Source organism: Dasypus novemcinctus, chromosome 6, assembly GCF_030445035.2.
Source record: "Dasypus novemcinctus isolate mDasNov1 chromosome 6, mDasNov1.1.hap2, whole genome shotgun sequence".
Classification (NCBI taxonomy): Eukaryota; Metazoa; Chordata; class Mammalia; order Cingulata; family Dasypodidae; genus Dasypus; species Dasypus novemcinctus.
This window is the reverse complement of record NC_080678.1, coordinates 111673493-111690176: the sequence shown is the minus strand read 5'-3', so window position 1 is coordinate 111690176 and position 16684 is coordinate 111673493. Positions and strand designations below refer to the sequence as shown.

The 16684-nt window shown below is 47.8% G+C and overlaps 1 protein-coding gene across 1 annotated transcript in view; it reads right to left on the bottom strand.

Annotated features, from left to right (window-relative positions):
* LOC131278935 (anthrax toxin receptor-like) overlaps positions 1-16684 on the bottom strand; it is a 45860-nt gene that overhangs the window by 15221 nt on the left and 13955 nt on the right. Inside the window, exons 2-5 of the mRNA XM_071215572.1 lie at positions 2687-2758; positions 1982-2053; positions 275-359; positions 136-169 (exon numbers count right to left, since the gene is read on the bottom strand). Coding sequence (XP_071071673.1) covers positions 136-169; positions 275-359; positions 1982-2046 — 184 coding nt within the window. The 5' untranslated portion in view covers positions 2047-2053; positions 2687-2758. The remainder of the gene's footprint in view (positions 1-135; positions 170-274; positions 360-1981; positions 2054-2686; positions 2759-16684) is intronic.

Below are 16684 nucleotides of genomic sequence, written 5' to 3'. Positions count from 1 at the left end.
TAACTCGGAGACCGTAAGGAACTTTCTCCAACTCAGAGCTAGAATGTGGGGGAGGGATTGGGACCCGAACGCGCTGATGCCCAAGCCCGGCTTTGCCCTCGGCCCCTGAGCCCACGGCGGGCAGGAGGGGCTTACCTCCAGTGGCGGCTTTTCTGATCATCATATTTGCCTGCAAAAAAGGAAGGAAATGTTGGGACAAGGGGTTTAGATGAACAAGGAGCACTCCAAGAACGCAGTCAGGCGGGATGAAAGCCCCAGGCTCCAGCAGCTGTACCTTCTCTAGTCCTTCATTCACGTATGAAAATGTCACGAGAATGGGCTCAACTGTTAGTCTCCGAAGGCCTTGTTGAAGATATTCTCTGAAATGCAACATGGAAAAGGCAGTGGAGGTGGGCGTGGCCCTCCCCCGTCACTCTGCGGGGACGTGCAAGGACGCGGGTGCATCTCACACGCAGACAGGGCTCCGCTGTCCCCATGGGCTCGACCTGGCTTGCTGGGTGCATCCCTTACCCACAGCACCCAGCCCCCAGCCCCAGGGGCCCTGCCTCTGACCATCCTCTCCACAGTGGGGGCATCCCTGCATGTGCAGCTGCGAGGCAGCACTCACGAGGGACCAGTGTTTCCGTGGAACTCCTGGGGGACTGCCGGCAGGCAGCCCACGGGAGGCTGAGTTTGGGAAAGCTCGTCCTGCTTCTCCACTGCCCACCCCCTCCTCTGTTCAGCAGCCCCCTGTGCGGGGGTGTGGACTCAGTGCCACTAGATGCTTGTGTCAGTGCTAGAGGAAGCAGCAAATAGGCCTGAGAGGGTTCCTGGGCTGCTGCGGGAGAAAGGCCAAAAGCTGGGAGGAGCGTGGGCTGTGAGCAGAGGGCGGGGCAGTGGGGGCGGCCTCACAGGCCTGCCCAGCCCAGGAGGTGGGGCTGGGACCCCTGGAGGCTGGTGTGCAGGCTCCGCCTCCCTGGGCAAGCCCCTCCTCTTGCAGATGCCTCTTCCCCTAGGAAACCCCCTCCCAGGTCTCACTCTCCTGACAGCCCAGCTGGGGCCACCCAGCCCCTGTGCTCTGGCCTCTGCCCCCACAGCAGACCCTCCATGACCCTGCACCCACCACCCATGGCCACACGCTCTCCACACCCCCCCAGGGGGTCAGGCTCCCTCTGCTCCCAGGCCCAGGGCCCCTTCAGGCCCCACCCCACCCCTCTGCCCCACCCCTCCTCAGCTCGGGCAGGGAGCACCTGTGGGAGCACCAGTCCCAGGCCGCCCCAGCTCTGCTGCAGGCCACGCGCCCCCAGGGCTGCTGCTTGAGGACTTGGGGCTCCCTGCACGTGTCCCTCCTGCATGGCTCCCACAGCCTCCTGCCTGGGGGGGGCCTTCCTGGCCCAGGCATGCTCCCCCTGGACACCACAGCCCCACCCAGGGGCCTTCCAAGACTTGCTTCCTCCCACCTCCAAACCCACATGACACACACTCCCCCTCCATGCTCTCACCCCTGCCCAGAGCATCAGCCCTTGCAGCTCCTCCTGGAGCACCATGGGGAGGCCTGGCCCCCCCGGTGCCCCCTCTCGGGTGCTGCCTCCTGCTTCCCCTGCTGCCCTGGCTTCCCTCCAAGGTGCGGGCAGCGTGCTCTGCTCCACCCCCAGGCACCACCCACAGGATGACATGTCCCCAGGTCTCATTTGGGCTCCCCACTCGGCATGGGGCCCCAGCGCTGGTGTCCCCAAGTGCCTGGACCCTGCATCCACCAGGCACTTCCCCAGCCCCACCCCCAGGCTTTGTGACCCTCTTCAGGCCACTGCATGCCCCCAGCTGTGCCCGCCCCATGCTCGCAGGACCCTGCCCTTGGGCTCCTCTTTTTGACCCACTCTGGCTTCCCCGGACCCTTTGCTCCAGCACCCTGACTGCCCCCATTGTCCCGCCTGGCACTGGGGCTCACTCCTCACTGCCCTGCCGGGCCTCTGGGTCCACCGAGGGCGTCCAGGGGTCTTACTCGTCTGAGGTGAGGTCCATGGACACGTAGCCCCGAGAGTCGAACGTGATGAAGCAAATCCGCATTTTTGGGCTGCGAGGAAGTGCCCACTTGTGAGAGGCCACTCACAGCTGGAAGCCGCACACCCAGGCAGCCAGGCCAGGCCACAGCCCAGCTGCCCCCTCCCTACCACATCTCACGTTTGAGCCCACTCCCCACCAGGCAGTGCCGACAACTTGAGTGAAGGATTTGGAGGCTTCACGCAAGAGCGGGTGCCAGGATGGCATTCTGCCCACCTCTAGAGCCCACACCCCAGAAGATGCATGTGCACACCTGCACACACCTGCACACACCTGCACCTGCATCTCTGAGGCATCTCCCTTCTACTGTGATATTCTTGCAGCTCTGTCCCTCCTTCCTCTCCGCCATCTCCCCTCCTCCCTCCTCCACCAATTAGCCCCCTCTGGGGAGTTGGTCACCACCTCCCTGTCTTGGCCATGGATGGTCTTTACTGAGCTCCCCCCCCCTTGGTACCACCCCTCGGTCACCACAGGGGGCATCCACTGGCATCTGTCCATGTGTCCTCTGCTCTGGCTCAGAGCACTGGGCTCGGGGCTCCCACCCGAGGGACGTGCAGACCCCTAGAGGCTCCAAGGGATATGTGCTCTGCCTGACCAGGGCCAAGCTCCCACAGCCCAAGGGGCCTGCAGCTCGGAGAAGCCTTACTTCTTTAATTTATTTGCGATGTCGGCAACAAGGTTGCAAATGCTTTTCCAGTTTTTCCCCACAAATGTCGACCTGAGGACAAGAGGGCATGGGTCAGGGGGACGAGGTGCCCTGTCGGGCAAGAGGGCAGGGAGAGTTTCTACCTGTCCCCCAATTCCAGCAGCCTCTCTAACAGGCACCTCCCTCCCGCACACAGCCTTGGAGAGCAACAGCCCTCAGGCCCCATGGCGCATCTGGTGAGCAGGGCAGGGGGTGCCCCCAGCCCATTTGCCCAGGTCAGAGGAGCTTCCTGGACCAGGGCCTTCCAGTGCTGAAGCTGAGTCAGCCCCAGGCAGATGGAGGTGTGGACCCTGGAGGGGCCAAGAGGGCCAGGATGGGGGCGGTGGATTGGCTGGCTGAGCCCATCAGGTACTGACCAGCAGGGAAAGCCACAGGCCCTCCCACCCACACTTTCAGGTACTTTCTCCCTCTGAGTAAATGGAGAAGCTTCTCCAGGTTGTGTTCAGTGCCTGGAAGAAGTGAGGTGGTTGGAGAAGGCTGAGGCCCCTTCTGGCCAGGTGGGAAGCTGCTTGTGTCTATGTATCTCCCCTGGGTTCAAGGTCTTTGCACGTCCACAGATCTGTTGTGTACAGCTTTGTGGAGCTGGGAATGACTCAGGTTATGGAGGGAAGTGGCAAGTGCCTGGGTTCCTTGCAGGCCTGCAGTCTGAAGGCCTGCAGAGGTAAGTCATGGGGGCAAGGCTGGCCCCAGGCCTCCTTGTTCCCTGCTGGCTCTCTCCCTGGATCTGGGACCACTCAAGTCTCCCCTAAGCCATGCATCAGAGGGACCAACCCACAGGGAGGCCCTTCCTTTCCCTTCCAGCAGTTAATGTACCTTTGGGCAGTTTGGAGCTCTGTATCCCATAAAAAACATGTTCTGAAACCAAATCCATTACTCTGGGTATGAACCCTTGAGGATAAGGACTTTGATGAGGTTGCCTCAGTAGTATGTGGTCCACAATGGGTCCTAATCCTGTTACTGAAGACCTTATAGGTAAGGTCACAGAGAAAAAGCCACAGAGGGAGCAGCTGGAAGGTAAAAGTCAACAGAGCCAAGAAGAGAAGGGGGAGACCAGGAGAGGCTGCCATGTGCATTGCATCATGACATAGGGGCTCAGGACCAAAGACCTAAACAGCCTGCCCTGGGAGGCCAGTCTTCGGGAAGAAAGCATCATCTTGGCTTGGACCTCTCTCAGCGTCAAAACCATGAGCCAATAAATTTTTTTGTCTTTATTTATTTTTCAATATTAAATTAAAAAAAATATGAGGTCCCCATATACCCCCCACCCCCCTTACCCCACTCCTCCTACAACAACCTCCTCCAACATCATGGGACACTCGCTGCACTCGGTGAACTCATCTATGAGCACTGCTGCACCACCTGGTCAGTGGTCCACATTTAAGTCCATACTCTCCCCCAGTCCACCCAGTGGGCCATGGGAGAACACACAATGTCCAGTAACTGTCCCTGCAGTATCACCCAGGACAACTCCAAGTCCAGAAAATGCCCCCACATCACATATTTTCTTCCCACTCCCCACCCCCAGCAGCCACCATGGCCACTTTCTCCACCTCAATGCCACATTTACTTCCATCACTAATCACAATTCCAGAATAGAGCATCGGCAAGTCCTCTCTAATCCATACTCCACTCCTTCATCCTGTGGACCCTGGGATGGTTATGTCCACTCCACCTCTGTATCAAGAGGGGGCTTAGCTTCCACTTGGATGATGGATGCAGTTCTCCTGTTTGCAGTTGTAGGCACTCTTGGCTCCCTGGTGTGGTGGTTGACCTTCTTCACCTCCCTGTTAGCTGGCTTTTTGTTTAATCCAACCCACTGTATGGTATTTGCTTTAGCAATGAGGAAACTAAAACAATTCTCAATGTCCTGTTTACAGACATTGCTATACACCCAAGAGCAAACTTCTCCTCCCCTCCCTCCTTACTGCCTCCTCTAGGCTTTGTCTAGAACTGTCAGCAGGGCAGTGCTCCAGGGTGTATTCACCAAATGCAATGAATGTGTCTTACTGATAAAAGAGGATGTTGATGTGGGAGGAGCGGGGGTGGGGGGTGGGGAGTGGAGTATATGGGAACTTTTGTTTTTTAACGTAAGAGTTGTGTGATGTATTTATCTTTTTAAAAAAATTTTTAAATAAGTAAAACTGCCAGCAGACAATAAGGAAACTAAGGACAGATGGTTCTAATGATATCAGGATTATCAATTATGGGGTATTTATATCCCAGGCACTTTTTATGCATGACTTCGAATTCCAGGACAACCTGATGACCCAGTGTTACTATCATTTCACAGATGGGATAACTGAGGGTCAGGCGGGTCAAGTCGTTGGCCACACTTTCTGGGGCTAGCATGGATAAGAACCCATCTCCAATCACAAAGCACCTGCTCTGCCCATTGCAGGAGGTGCAGGCACTCTGGGTCCTCTCTAGCATTGGACAACTTCTGGACTGCAAAGCTCTAGCTTCTGAAAAGGCACCCACAGTACAGACTTTACCCTTGGCAGCCCACAGGAAAAAGTACAAGGCCCTGCCTTTTCCTAGCTAATGCTAACACTTCTCTCTACTCTTCTCTTCTTGCCCTGAGTGAAAAGGCCCTTCCAAAGAATTACAATTACAAGAATATTTATAGGAAGCAAGAGTCGTCAGCTCACACAGAACATCTAGGAAAGTTCCCAGTTTGAGATGATTTTGAAGGAGGGTCTAGACTACAAAAAGAAAGCAAGGGCTTATGGCCAGTAGAATGAGTCACAGGATACCCAAAGACTGGAGAAGGACATGGTGTGGAATAGCAAAAAGCTTCTGGCACAACAAGCTGCAATAGTGTTTTTGTGCCCCCCTTTTAGATGAGAATGGACAAAGATGGTCAGACACTCGAGGAACACCTCAGCTCTTAAAATTTGTGACCAAAATATCAGTACCTACAGCAACAACCAGAAAAATTCAGAAGAATTAGTGAGCAGGATAAAATGTAAAAATTCTGCAATTCATAGTCTCAGAGAATTAAGAGAATATCTATGAAAAAATTGGGAAGCTAGTTATATAAGAGGGAAGCTTCTACATAATCAGAAAGCATGGGAAACTAAAAGATCCCTGAAGTAACAAGATAAAAAATAAACATAACAAATCTTTAAAAACTAAATAACACCATAATAAATAGCTCAGCTATAAACAATATTTATATTGTAAGGGCAAAGTAAGCAATAAATATTTAGTATGAAATTATTTAACTCTGTTGGGAAAATGGAAGAGGTCAAGAGATAATATGTAAACTTTAATAAGAAACTGCACTCAGTACAACCATGTTATCAGAATAATGTGCAACATGCTCACAAAAGAAGAGGTTTTGCAAGTGGCTGCTTCTGGAGGGTAGGAGTGGAGGTCAGGAGATGGGAGGTTAATTTTCAGTTTTGATAGGGCCATTCCTGCAGGGTATGAAAATGTTGGTCCATGCAAGGAAACCTGACCTAAAATTCAGAGTTATCTTCACAGTGTCTCCGTAAAGAATGTGTCCCTGGGCACTGGACATGTGTGAGTGGAGGTAGATTAGCAGTGCAGTTCTATCCCCAGGTGGAGATTGAGCCTGATGACCTGTGAGGTCACTAACCACTCTCTGAGCTGTGAATCCTGAAAACAAGCAGCAAACAAGACAGGGTGGAAAAAATATGTTTCAGCATCAAGCCTGTACCTTCCTCCTGATCTTCCCACTGCCTGAATATACTGAGGTCAAACCACAAAAGCCACATGGGGCCATTGGCCTGCAAGGGCATCCAGTGAGCCACTAGGTCTCAAGCATCTTGGGGAGAGGCCCCAACATTTGGCTACTAGGACCGTCTGGAGCAGGCTGATGCTTCTTGGACAGTGAGATGACAACTCCCAGCAGGAAGTGGTGGATGGCATGAGTGCCAGAGGAAAGGACAGGAGGCTGCAGGTGGGACCAGGCATCCCATCCAGCCTTTGAGCACCCTGGAATGCCCTTTATTCCACACCTGCACATCAGCCACAGGTGCCTCCTTGTGGACTTGTGAGGGGTCCTGAGAAGGTGAAAACAAGAGAACCTGGATGGCCCTCTGAAAGGGAGAGCAGAGATTAACTGCTGCCTTGCCCGGCTCTATTAATCCTTGTGCATCTGCTGCCTTCCTAAGGTCAGTTCCTGGAACAGACTTAATCCAGCAGTACACCAAGATCTCAAGGATGCTGAGAAAGGGGGTACAAGTCACAGCCAAGGCTGTAGGGAAGCTGTGCAGCAGCCTATTTTGTGGGTTGAAAGAATTTTGTTGGAAGACTCCAGGCTCACTGCCTCGGGCCATTGGCTAGATCTCTGCTGTAACACTGGCTCAGGCCTGGTGTGAACTGGGGGGCCCAGGCTGCAGCTCCCTGAGGCAAGCTATGTGACATCTCAAAAAAAAGATGGGCCAAGTGCATGTCACAAGCCAAAGGGAGAAGAAGGGACACTCGGAGATGCCCAGGAGAGGAGCAGGACAGGCAGGACCTCTCCCCTTTTGGAAGAGAATTTAGGACAGGTTCTAGATCTGTCATCAGCCTATCAGAAGCCGCTTCTCAACCATCTACTCCAGGTCCAAGAAATAATTAACCAGCTGAAATACTTTGGCCTTCCTTCAGTTAAATCCCCCCCAAATTTGGCTGCAAACCCCAGACATGAAGAAGCAACAGGATGGTCCAAATCCAAGGCGCTCATGGGGAGGCTGCACACAGAGCTGGTTAAGAAAGAACCGAGGGATTTTGCATCCTGACCTCAAGATCTCTAAGCATGGAGAGGGGCGGGCCTGGCTCATGTCCCACAGAGCCTGGCCTGGAACCCAGGTCGGGATGCTTGGCATGTGCTCTGAGGCCTGGGTGCTGCCAGAAAAGAGCCATGTTGCGGGCAGACAAAGGGTGTGGGTGGGTACTGTGGGTTCTACAGAGAGTGGAGGCTGGTGGGGGCGGCCCTGGATGTCCCTTCCCACCTCCCTTGCCTGTGGGGCTATCCCCCCACCAGGGGGCTTTGGTGTGGGCCCTGGAACGTTAAAGGCTATCCCAGCTGCAGGGATCTTGGCTGACAGCTGAGGACAGGCACAGCCAACCCAGCAGAGACCCAGGCGAGGGCTTCCTCACTCAACCTGAGCCTTTCCTTTTCTGCAAAAAGAATTGAGAGTGGTCCTGCCTCGTTCTGGTAGAAAACTGGAAGGGTAAAGCTGCAACTGAGAAGGAACATTCCTTCCTTCTTCCCAGGGTCGAGGCACCAGGCTGCGTTCCTCCAGTGTTGCCATCCAGCCTGATGGAGGCGGGGCTGGAGACTGAGGAGGAATGTCAGTGTGTGGCTCTGACTCAAGGCCCCCAGAGCAGAAAGCCAGTCAGGGACCCTCAGGGACTGCAGCATGCCATCAGCAGAACACTGGAGACTATGGGAAGAGCATGTCCTTGATCGGGCCTTAGTGTGGGACTTCGAAACCCATGAGCCAATAAAAGGCTGTTCTAAGCTGACTCGTTGTGTGCCTCAACAGTGTCAGCAAACCAAGACAGTTTTTGGTACTGGGAGTGGGGTGCTGCTTTTAAAATTATCTGAACATATGGAAGTGGCTTTAGAATTGGATAATGGGTGAGGGTTGGAAGAATGTGAAGCATTTGATTAAAAAAAAAAAAAAAACCTAGATTACTTTAAAGAGAAGATTGGTAGAAAACTGTATATTGGTGGGTGGACCCGTGGCACCGGCGCCAGAAGCCGCGTTTTCTGGAGGCTTTGCATTACTGGGAAATTCATAAGCCCTGAGCGGCCTATCAGGGGGTTAACAGGACAGGAGGCCTTTGCAGACTGATTTGGGGAGACAAATGGGAGTTTTATTGCGAAGCGGGGGAATTTTTGATTGCGGACACAAATAATAGCACTTCCGCCTAGAGCCCCGGCCCCCCCAAGCCTGGCTGCCGATCTGCAGTGGACTTAAATTGATAGCAATAAAGAGACATCACCAGGGTCTGGCAGGGTGAGAGACATCTGGAAGCTGATTAGGGGAATATTTTGTGAAGCGTGGGAATTTCAGTTTTGGACTGTTATCAGCGTTTCCAGCTGGAGCCCCACCCCCGGGCCTGGCTATTGATCTGTGTCATTAAATTGGCTGCAGTGTAGAGGTGCCCCCAGGAGGCCGTTCTGGGGGTTTACAGGGTGGGAGGGGTCCTGAAGTCAAATTGGTGATACATCCACAGAATAGACCCCAGTGAGTGAGTGAATTGTGGGGTTCAGACACACAGGATACAGTTTGTGGATGTGATCTCACCCATAGGGCTGGCACCCAGCTGTGGGGATCCCTGAAGGCTGTGTTGTACTGCGGTGCTCCCAGGCTCTCTGTTAACTGGACTTGAAGTTGCCAGGTCTGAGTCCCCTAAACCCTGGTGGCCCACACCCCAGAGACTCACATCTCTTGAGTCTTCAATATCTCAGACTTTCCATCCCTGAATCCATCATGCCCTGAGGTCCATCTGAAGTCCTTGAATGTCCTAGCCCTCAACATTTGTGTTTTTTCTTTTTTGTTTTGTTTTGTTTTGTGTTTATATTTATTTTATTTTATTATTTATTTTTTTAATGTCCTGATTGCTAACATTGCATTATTCCCTAGTCTTTTCTCACAGCATATCCCCCAAAGTCTTTTTTTTTTCAGTTATTTAGGGTTTTTTGTTGTTGTTGTTGTTGCTGTTGTGGTTGGTGTATATCTTTTTTTCCTTTTCCCTACCTGTTCCCTGCCCTTTACCCACCCCCTTTTTCTATCTTCCTTTCTTCTCTTTTTTTTTCTCTCTCTCTTGTCCCTCATTTACTTCTTATTTTATTTTATCTTAATTATACAGTAGGTGCTGCAGGGAACACCTCACATTTGCTGGGTTTCCTCATTCTCCACTGCCTCATTTCTGTGTGAATTGATTTTGGCTACCTACACTACAACCTTTCCCCTACATCTTGATATCCTCCATCATCTACTGTCTCTCCTATATTCCACCTCCCTTTCTTTGATCCACAAAGTGTCTAACTAAATTTCTAATATCTTTGTTTTGTTTTCTGTCTGTTATCCACTCTTGAAACTATTGCCTTTCTTTTCTCTTTCCCTCTTTCACAAAAATACTAGCTTTTTAATTCATACCATATTCCTCCCATATTCAGTCAACTACCTCATTATAGGTACTCTACCTCCTGCTATAACTCTACACAACTTACATGAATCTAATATCCATCCTCCCAGATCTCATATTGTTGCTCTGTTAACATTTATCACCAATACTACTTTACACTTTTTCCTTGCTTACATAATTGCCTTTCCCTGGCCCTAATACTTTCCTTTAAAGTGAACTCAACCAGCAATAAGAAGTTAGAATAAGAAGAACAAAGTGACAAAGAGAAGATATAACACTTATGCAAAAACAACAGCTAATTAATCCCCAAGACTAGACAAAGAAGCTAAGGAACTGATTAAACCTGTCAAGATAAAATGACCAGACAGCAACAAAAACTAAAAACCAAAACAGTAATCAGGAAAACATGGCTGAATCCAGTGAATAAACTAAAAATCAGGAAGGGGAGCAGAACTTCGCACAAGTAATTAAAGATCTCAGAACATTTATCACTGACAAATTTAATGAAGTAAAGGAAGAGGTTAACAACTTGAAGACAACACTTGGAGGGGAAATTGCAGACATATGCAAAAAGATAACAGATATGATGAGAATGAACACCACAGTTCAAGAAATCAAAAATAACTTGCAGCAAATATCAGCAGACTAGAAGAGGCAGAGAAAAGAATTAGTGATGTGGAAGACAATACATCAGAAATCAAACAGATAGTAGAATTGGTTGATAAAAAGATAGAAAAAATCCAGCTAGGACTTAGGGACCTGAATGATAATACAAAATGCTCAGACATATGTATTATAGGCATCCCAGAAGGAGAAGAGAAGGGAAAGGGGTCAGAAGGAGTATTGCAGGAAATAATGGCTAAAAACTTCCCAAATCTACTGAAAGAGACAGATGTACATATCCAAGAAGCACAGCACACCCCAATCGTCATAAACCCCAACAGGCCCACCCCAAGACATATACTTGTCAAATTATCCAACACTCAAGATAAAGAGAAAATTCTAAAAGCAGCAAGAGAAAAGAAAACCATCACATACAAGGGAAGCTCCATAAGATTAAGTGCTGATTTCTCATATGAAACCATGGAGGCAAGAAGGCAGTGGTATGATATAGTCAAGGAACTAAAGGAAAAAAATTTCCAACCGAGAACACTCTACCAGCTAAACTAGCATTCAAAAATGATGGAGAGTTCAAAATATTCACAGATAAACAGAAACTGAAAGAGTATGCCAACAAGAAACCTCCCCTTCAAGAAATTCTAAAGGGAGTTCTGCAGGAAGAAAGGAAAAAACAGGACAGGCAGAGTTAGAGGAGAGTGTAAGAGCAACAAAAAAGACAAAAAGAGAAGGGGGGGAAAAAGCAAACAAAATATGACAAACACAAGTCCAATCAAAATATGGCTAACACAAATAATTCCTGGAAAGTAATAACACTGAATGTCAATGGATTAAACTCACCTATCAAAAGATTCAGACTGAGACATTGGATAAGGGAATATGACCCATCTATATGCTGTCTACAAGAGACACATCTTAGACCCAGAGACTCATGGAGGCTGAAAGTGAATGGTTGGAAAACAATCATACAAGCAAACAATAACCCAAAAAAAGCCAGGAGTAGCTATATTAATATCAGACAACATAGACTTTGAATGCAAAACAATTGTGAGAGGCAAAGAAGGATACTACATTTAGTGAAAGGGACCATCTGTCAAGAAGATCAAACAATCATAAATATTTATGCTCCTAACAAGGGTGCCTCTAAATAGATGAGGCAAATGCTGGAAAAACTAAGTGAAAGAATAGATGCATCTACAATTATAGTGGGGGATTTTAATACACCACTATCAACTCTGGACAGAACATCTCAAAAGAGAATCACTAAAGAAACAAAATATTTTAACAGTATATTAGAGGAGCTGGATCTAATAGACATATATAGATCATTACAGCCACACACAGCAGGATATACATTTTTTTAAGCGCACACGGATCTTTCTCCAAGATAGACCATATGCTAGGCCACAAAGAAAGGCTTAATGAATTCAGAAAGATCAAAATCATACAAAATAATATCTCTGACCACAGTGGAGTGAAGCTGGAAATTTGCAGGGGTCAGAGGCCCAGATTTCACACCATGATTTGGAAATTAAACAGCACACTCTTCAAAAAAACAGTGGGTCAAAGAGGAAATCTCAAAAGAAATCAATGACTACCTTGAAACAAATGATAATGGTAACACAACATACCAAAATTTATGGGATGCAGCAAAAGCAGTACTGAGAGGGAAATTTATAGCCATAAATTCATATATCAAAAAAGAAGAAAGAGTAAAAATTGAAGAACTAACTGCACATTTGGAGGAATTACAAAAAAAAAACAAAAACAAAATAATCCAACAGAAAGAAGAAGGAAGGAAATAACAAAGATAAGAGGAAAACTAAGTGAAATAGAAAATAAAGCACTTGAAAAGATATACAAGACCAAGAGCTGGTTTTCTGAGAAGATGAACAAAATTGACAAACCTTTAGCGAGACTAACAAAGAAAAAAAGAGAGAAGATGCAAATACACAAAATAAGAAATGAGAAAGGAGATATCACCACTGGCCTCACAGAAATAAAGACTATCATAAGAGGATACTTTGAAAAACTATATTCCAACAAAAATGACAATTCAGAGGGAATGGAAAAATTCCTAGAAACATATAAGCAGCCCATATTGATGAAAGAAGAAATTGATGATCTCAACAAACCAATCACAAGTAAAGAGATAGAATCAGTCATTAAAAACCTCCCAACTAAGAAGAGCCCAGGGCCAGACGGCTTCACAGGTGAACTCTACAAAACATTTTGGTAAGAACTAACACCAATCCTGCTGAAACTATTACAAAAAATCGAAACAGAAGGAACATTGCCTAACTCCTTCTATGATGCCAACATTACCCTAGTACCAAAGCCAAACAAAGACACCACAAGAAAGGAAAATTACAGACCAATTTCTCTAATGAACCTAGACACAAAAATACTTAACAAAATACTTGCTAATCATATTTGACAACACATTAAATGAATTATACACCACAATCAAGTGGGATTCATTCCAGGTAAGCAAGGATGGTTCAACATAAGGAAATCAATCAATGTAATACACCATATAAAGAGATTGAAGGAAAAAATCACATGATTATATCTATAGATGCAGAAAAAGCATTTGACAAAATACAGCACCCTTTCCTGATAAAAACACTCCAAAAGATTGGAATACAAGGAAATTATTTGAACATGATTGCGGCGGCTTGCTCGGTCGGTAGAGGGGGGTTGCACTGCCCCACGTTGGGCGCCAGCTGTGGCGGCTTCCTCGGTCGGTAGAGGTGGGGTCTGGCTGCGGACGAGGGGTCAGTCCAGCTCAGGACGAGGGGTCAGTCCTGCTTGGGATGAGGGATCGGTCCCGCTTGGGACGAGGGGTCGGTCCGGCAGCAGACAAGGGGGCGGTCTCACAGGGGTTGCGTGGTTCGGCTGACGGGGTCGCCCGGCGAAGCCGGCGACGAAGGGGTCGCCCGGAGAAGCAGGCGACGAACTGGGGACAAGGGAGGCCAGACCCTTGTCGGGGGCTCTCAGGACTGGAGGGCGCACGGCAGAAGAACTACCGCGGAGACGAGGTAAACACGCAGGTCCACTTTATTGAGGGAGAGGCAACAGTTTTATAGGGGCTGGGGAAGGCTGATTGGTCGAAGCCACGCCCTGTTCTGATTGGTTGCCGGCGAAAGGTCAGTGGGCGGTACTGGACGGGGGAGGGGTGGTGGTTAGGGATTGGCCATCGCTGTTGCTGGGGGAAGGGGCAGGGTTTAGGGATTGGTGGCTGCTGTTGCTGGGGTGGAGGGCAGACTTGAGTTTCCCGCCCACGCCTGGCTGTTGCTGCTGTCGGGGGAAGGGAAAAGGGCAGACTGGATTTTTCCGCCCATGCCTGGCGGTTGCTGCTGTCGGGGGAGGGGAAAAGGGCAGACTGGAATTTTCCACCCTGCGCCTGCGCAGGGAGAAAGAAGAAGAAAGGTGCCGCCCCACAGGTATCGTGTGGTGCCATCCGGGAGGAGGGGCGGCCGCGGAAGCATGGCTGCCGAGAAGGGGAGACCCGAGGGCACTCTGCGCCCATGCTGAGCTCCCTTCAGGGGTGGCAGTGAGTCCGACCAACCACCCTATTATGGGGGCAGAGGCTTGGCCTGCCGCAGCTGCTCCCCCGCCAGGCCAGCAAACCACGCTTCAGCCCGAGGGGTGACCACACATGATAAAGAGTATATATGAAAAACCTACAGCCAACATTGTTTACAATGGAGAAATCCTAAAATTCTTCCCTCTAAACTCAGGAACAAGATAAGGATGCCCATTGTCTCCTCTTCTAATTAATGTTGTCTTAGAAGTACTTGCTCGAGCACTGAGGCAAGAACCAGATATAAAAGGCATTCAAATTGGAAAGGAAGAAGTCAAAATTTCATTATTTGCTGATGACATGATCCTATACATAGAAAACCCTGAGAGATCTACAACAAAGCTTCTAGAACTCATAAATGAATTTAGTAAAGTTGCAGGTTATAAGATCAATGTGCAAAAATCAGTAGCACTTCTTACACCAATAATGAGCAAGCTCAGGAGGAAATCAAGAAACAAATGCCATTTACAATAGTAAATTAAAAAAATCAAATATTTAGGAATAAATTGAACTAAAGATGTAAAAAACTTATACACTGAGAACTATACAAGACTGTTCAAGGAAATCAAAGAAGACCTAAATAAATGGAAGAATATTCCTTGTTCATAGATAGGAAGACTAAATATTATTAAGATGTCTATCCTACCAAAACTGATCTACACATTCAATGCAATCCCAATAAAAATCAACAGAGCCTTCTTTAAGGAACTACAAAAACTAACTATGAAATTTATTTGGAAAGGAAAGAGGCCCCGAATAACCAAAGACATATTGAAAAAGAAAAATGAAATTGGAGGAATCACACTACCTGACGTCAAAACATACTACAAAGCTACAGTAGTGAAAACAGCATGGTATTGGCATAAGGAGAGACACACAGACCAATGGAATCGAATTGAAAGTTCAGATATAGAATCTCATATATATAGGCATATAATATTCGATAAAGCCACCAAGCCCTCTCAACTGGGAGAGAATGGCCTATTCAACAAATTGTGCCTGGAGAACTGGATAGCCATATGTAGAAGAATAAAAGAGGATTACCATCTCACATCTTATACAAAGATCAATTCAAGATGGATCAAAGACCTAAATATAAGAGCCAAGACCATAAAGACCTTGGAAAGCAGTGTAGGGAAACATCTACAGGACCTTGTAATAGGAAATGGCTTCATGAATATCACACCAAAAGCACGAGCAGCAAAAGAACAAATAGATAAATGGGACTTCCTCAAAATTAAAGCCTTCTGCACCTCAAAGGAGTTTGTCAAGAAAGTAAAAAGGGAACCCACACAATGGGAGAAAATATTTGGCAACCATATATCTGATAAGAGACTTATAACTTGCATATATAAAGAAATCATATATCTTGAAAACAAAAAGTTAAACAACCCATTTAAAAAATGGGAAAAAGATTTAAACAGACACTTCTCCAAAGAAGAAATACAAATGGCTAAAAAGCACATGAAAAAATGTTCCAAATCTCTAGCTATCAGGGAAATGCAAATCAAAACTACAATGAGATACCATCTTACTCCCATAAGATTGGCAGCTATGAAAAAAAAAACAGAAGAATACAAATGCTGGAGAGGATGTGAAGAAATGGGAACACTCATCCACTGCTGGTGGGAATGCAGAAGGATACAACCATTCTGGAGGACAGTCTGGTGGTTTCTCAAAAAACTAACCATAGATTTGCCATAGGACCCAGCAATACCACTGCTGGGTATATACCCAGCAGAACTGAAAACAAGGACACAAACCAATATATACACACCAATGTTCATAGCAGCATTGTTCACTATCGCCAAAAGTTGGAATCAACCCAAATGCCCATCAACAGATGAGTGGATCAATAAAATGTGGTATATACACACAATGGAATACTACTTGGCTGTAAGAACAAATACACTACAAACACACGTGATAACATGGATGAATCTTGAGAACCTTATGTTGAGTGAAGCAACCCAGGCATTGAAGGACAAATACTACATGACCTCAATGATATGAAATAAGCAACCTGCCTCAGAGAGCTAGAGACTGGAAGATAGGCTTACAAGAAATCGGGGGGTGGAGGAAGGATGTGAGCCGACGTCTGCAGGGGTGGAATCTATGATGAGCTGGCAGTAAGTATGAGCACAAAGAAGAGATAAAATGGGGGCAAGGGGTTGCCTTTGGGTGGGGCTTTGCAGGTTTGATGGGGGCTGGGGATGGGCAGATGGGTAATATTGCCCAAAAAATTGGGGGAAGGGAGGGTCAACATATGAACATAGGAGAGTGTCAGGTGTTGGTTGAGAGTAAAATGCTTAGAAAACCATATCAAAATATAATTAGGAGGGTTACCTGTTTAGGATGCTCGGAGGGGATGGTCTGACACAGGACGGACTCCTGGGGAATGTCTGAATGCTCATTTTGCCAGGGTGGGTTGTACCATTGGGTAGAGACCCAAGTAGTTAGAGTGGGGGTGGACCCACATCCTGAGGAGAACCAATGCCATCAAATAGAGGGAACTGTATCTCTCGAGAGAAAGGGTGGCTCCCAGGGCATTAGGGCAGTTGAGAAAGTCAGGCCCTGAACACTGTTGCAAGTATCTCTGGATGTGGCTCCTTGGGAAATGGAGA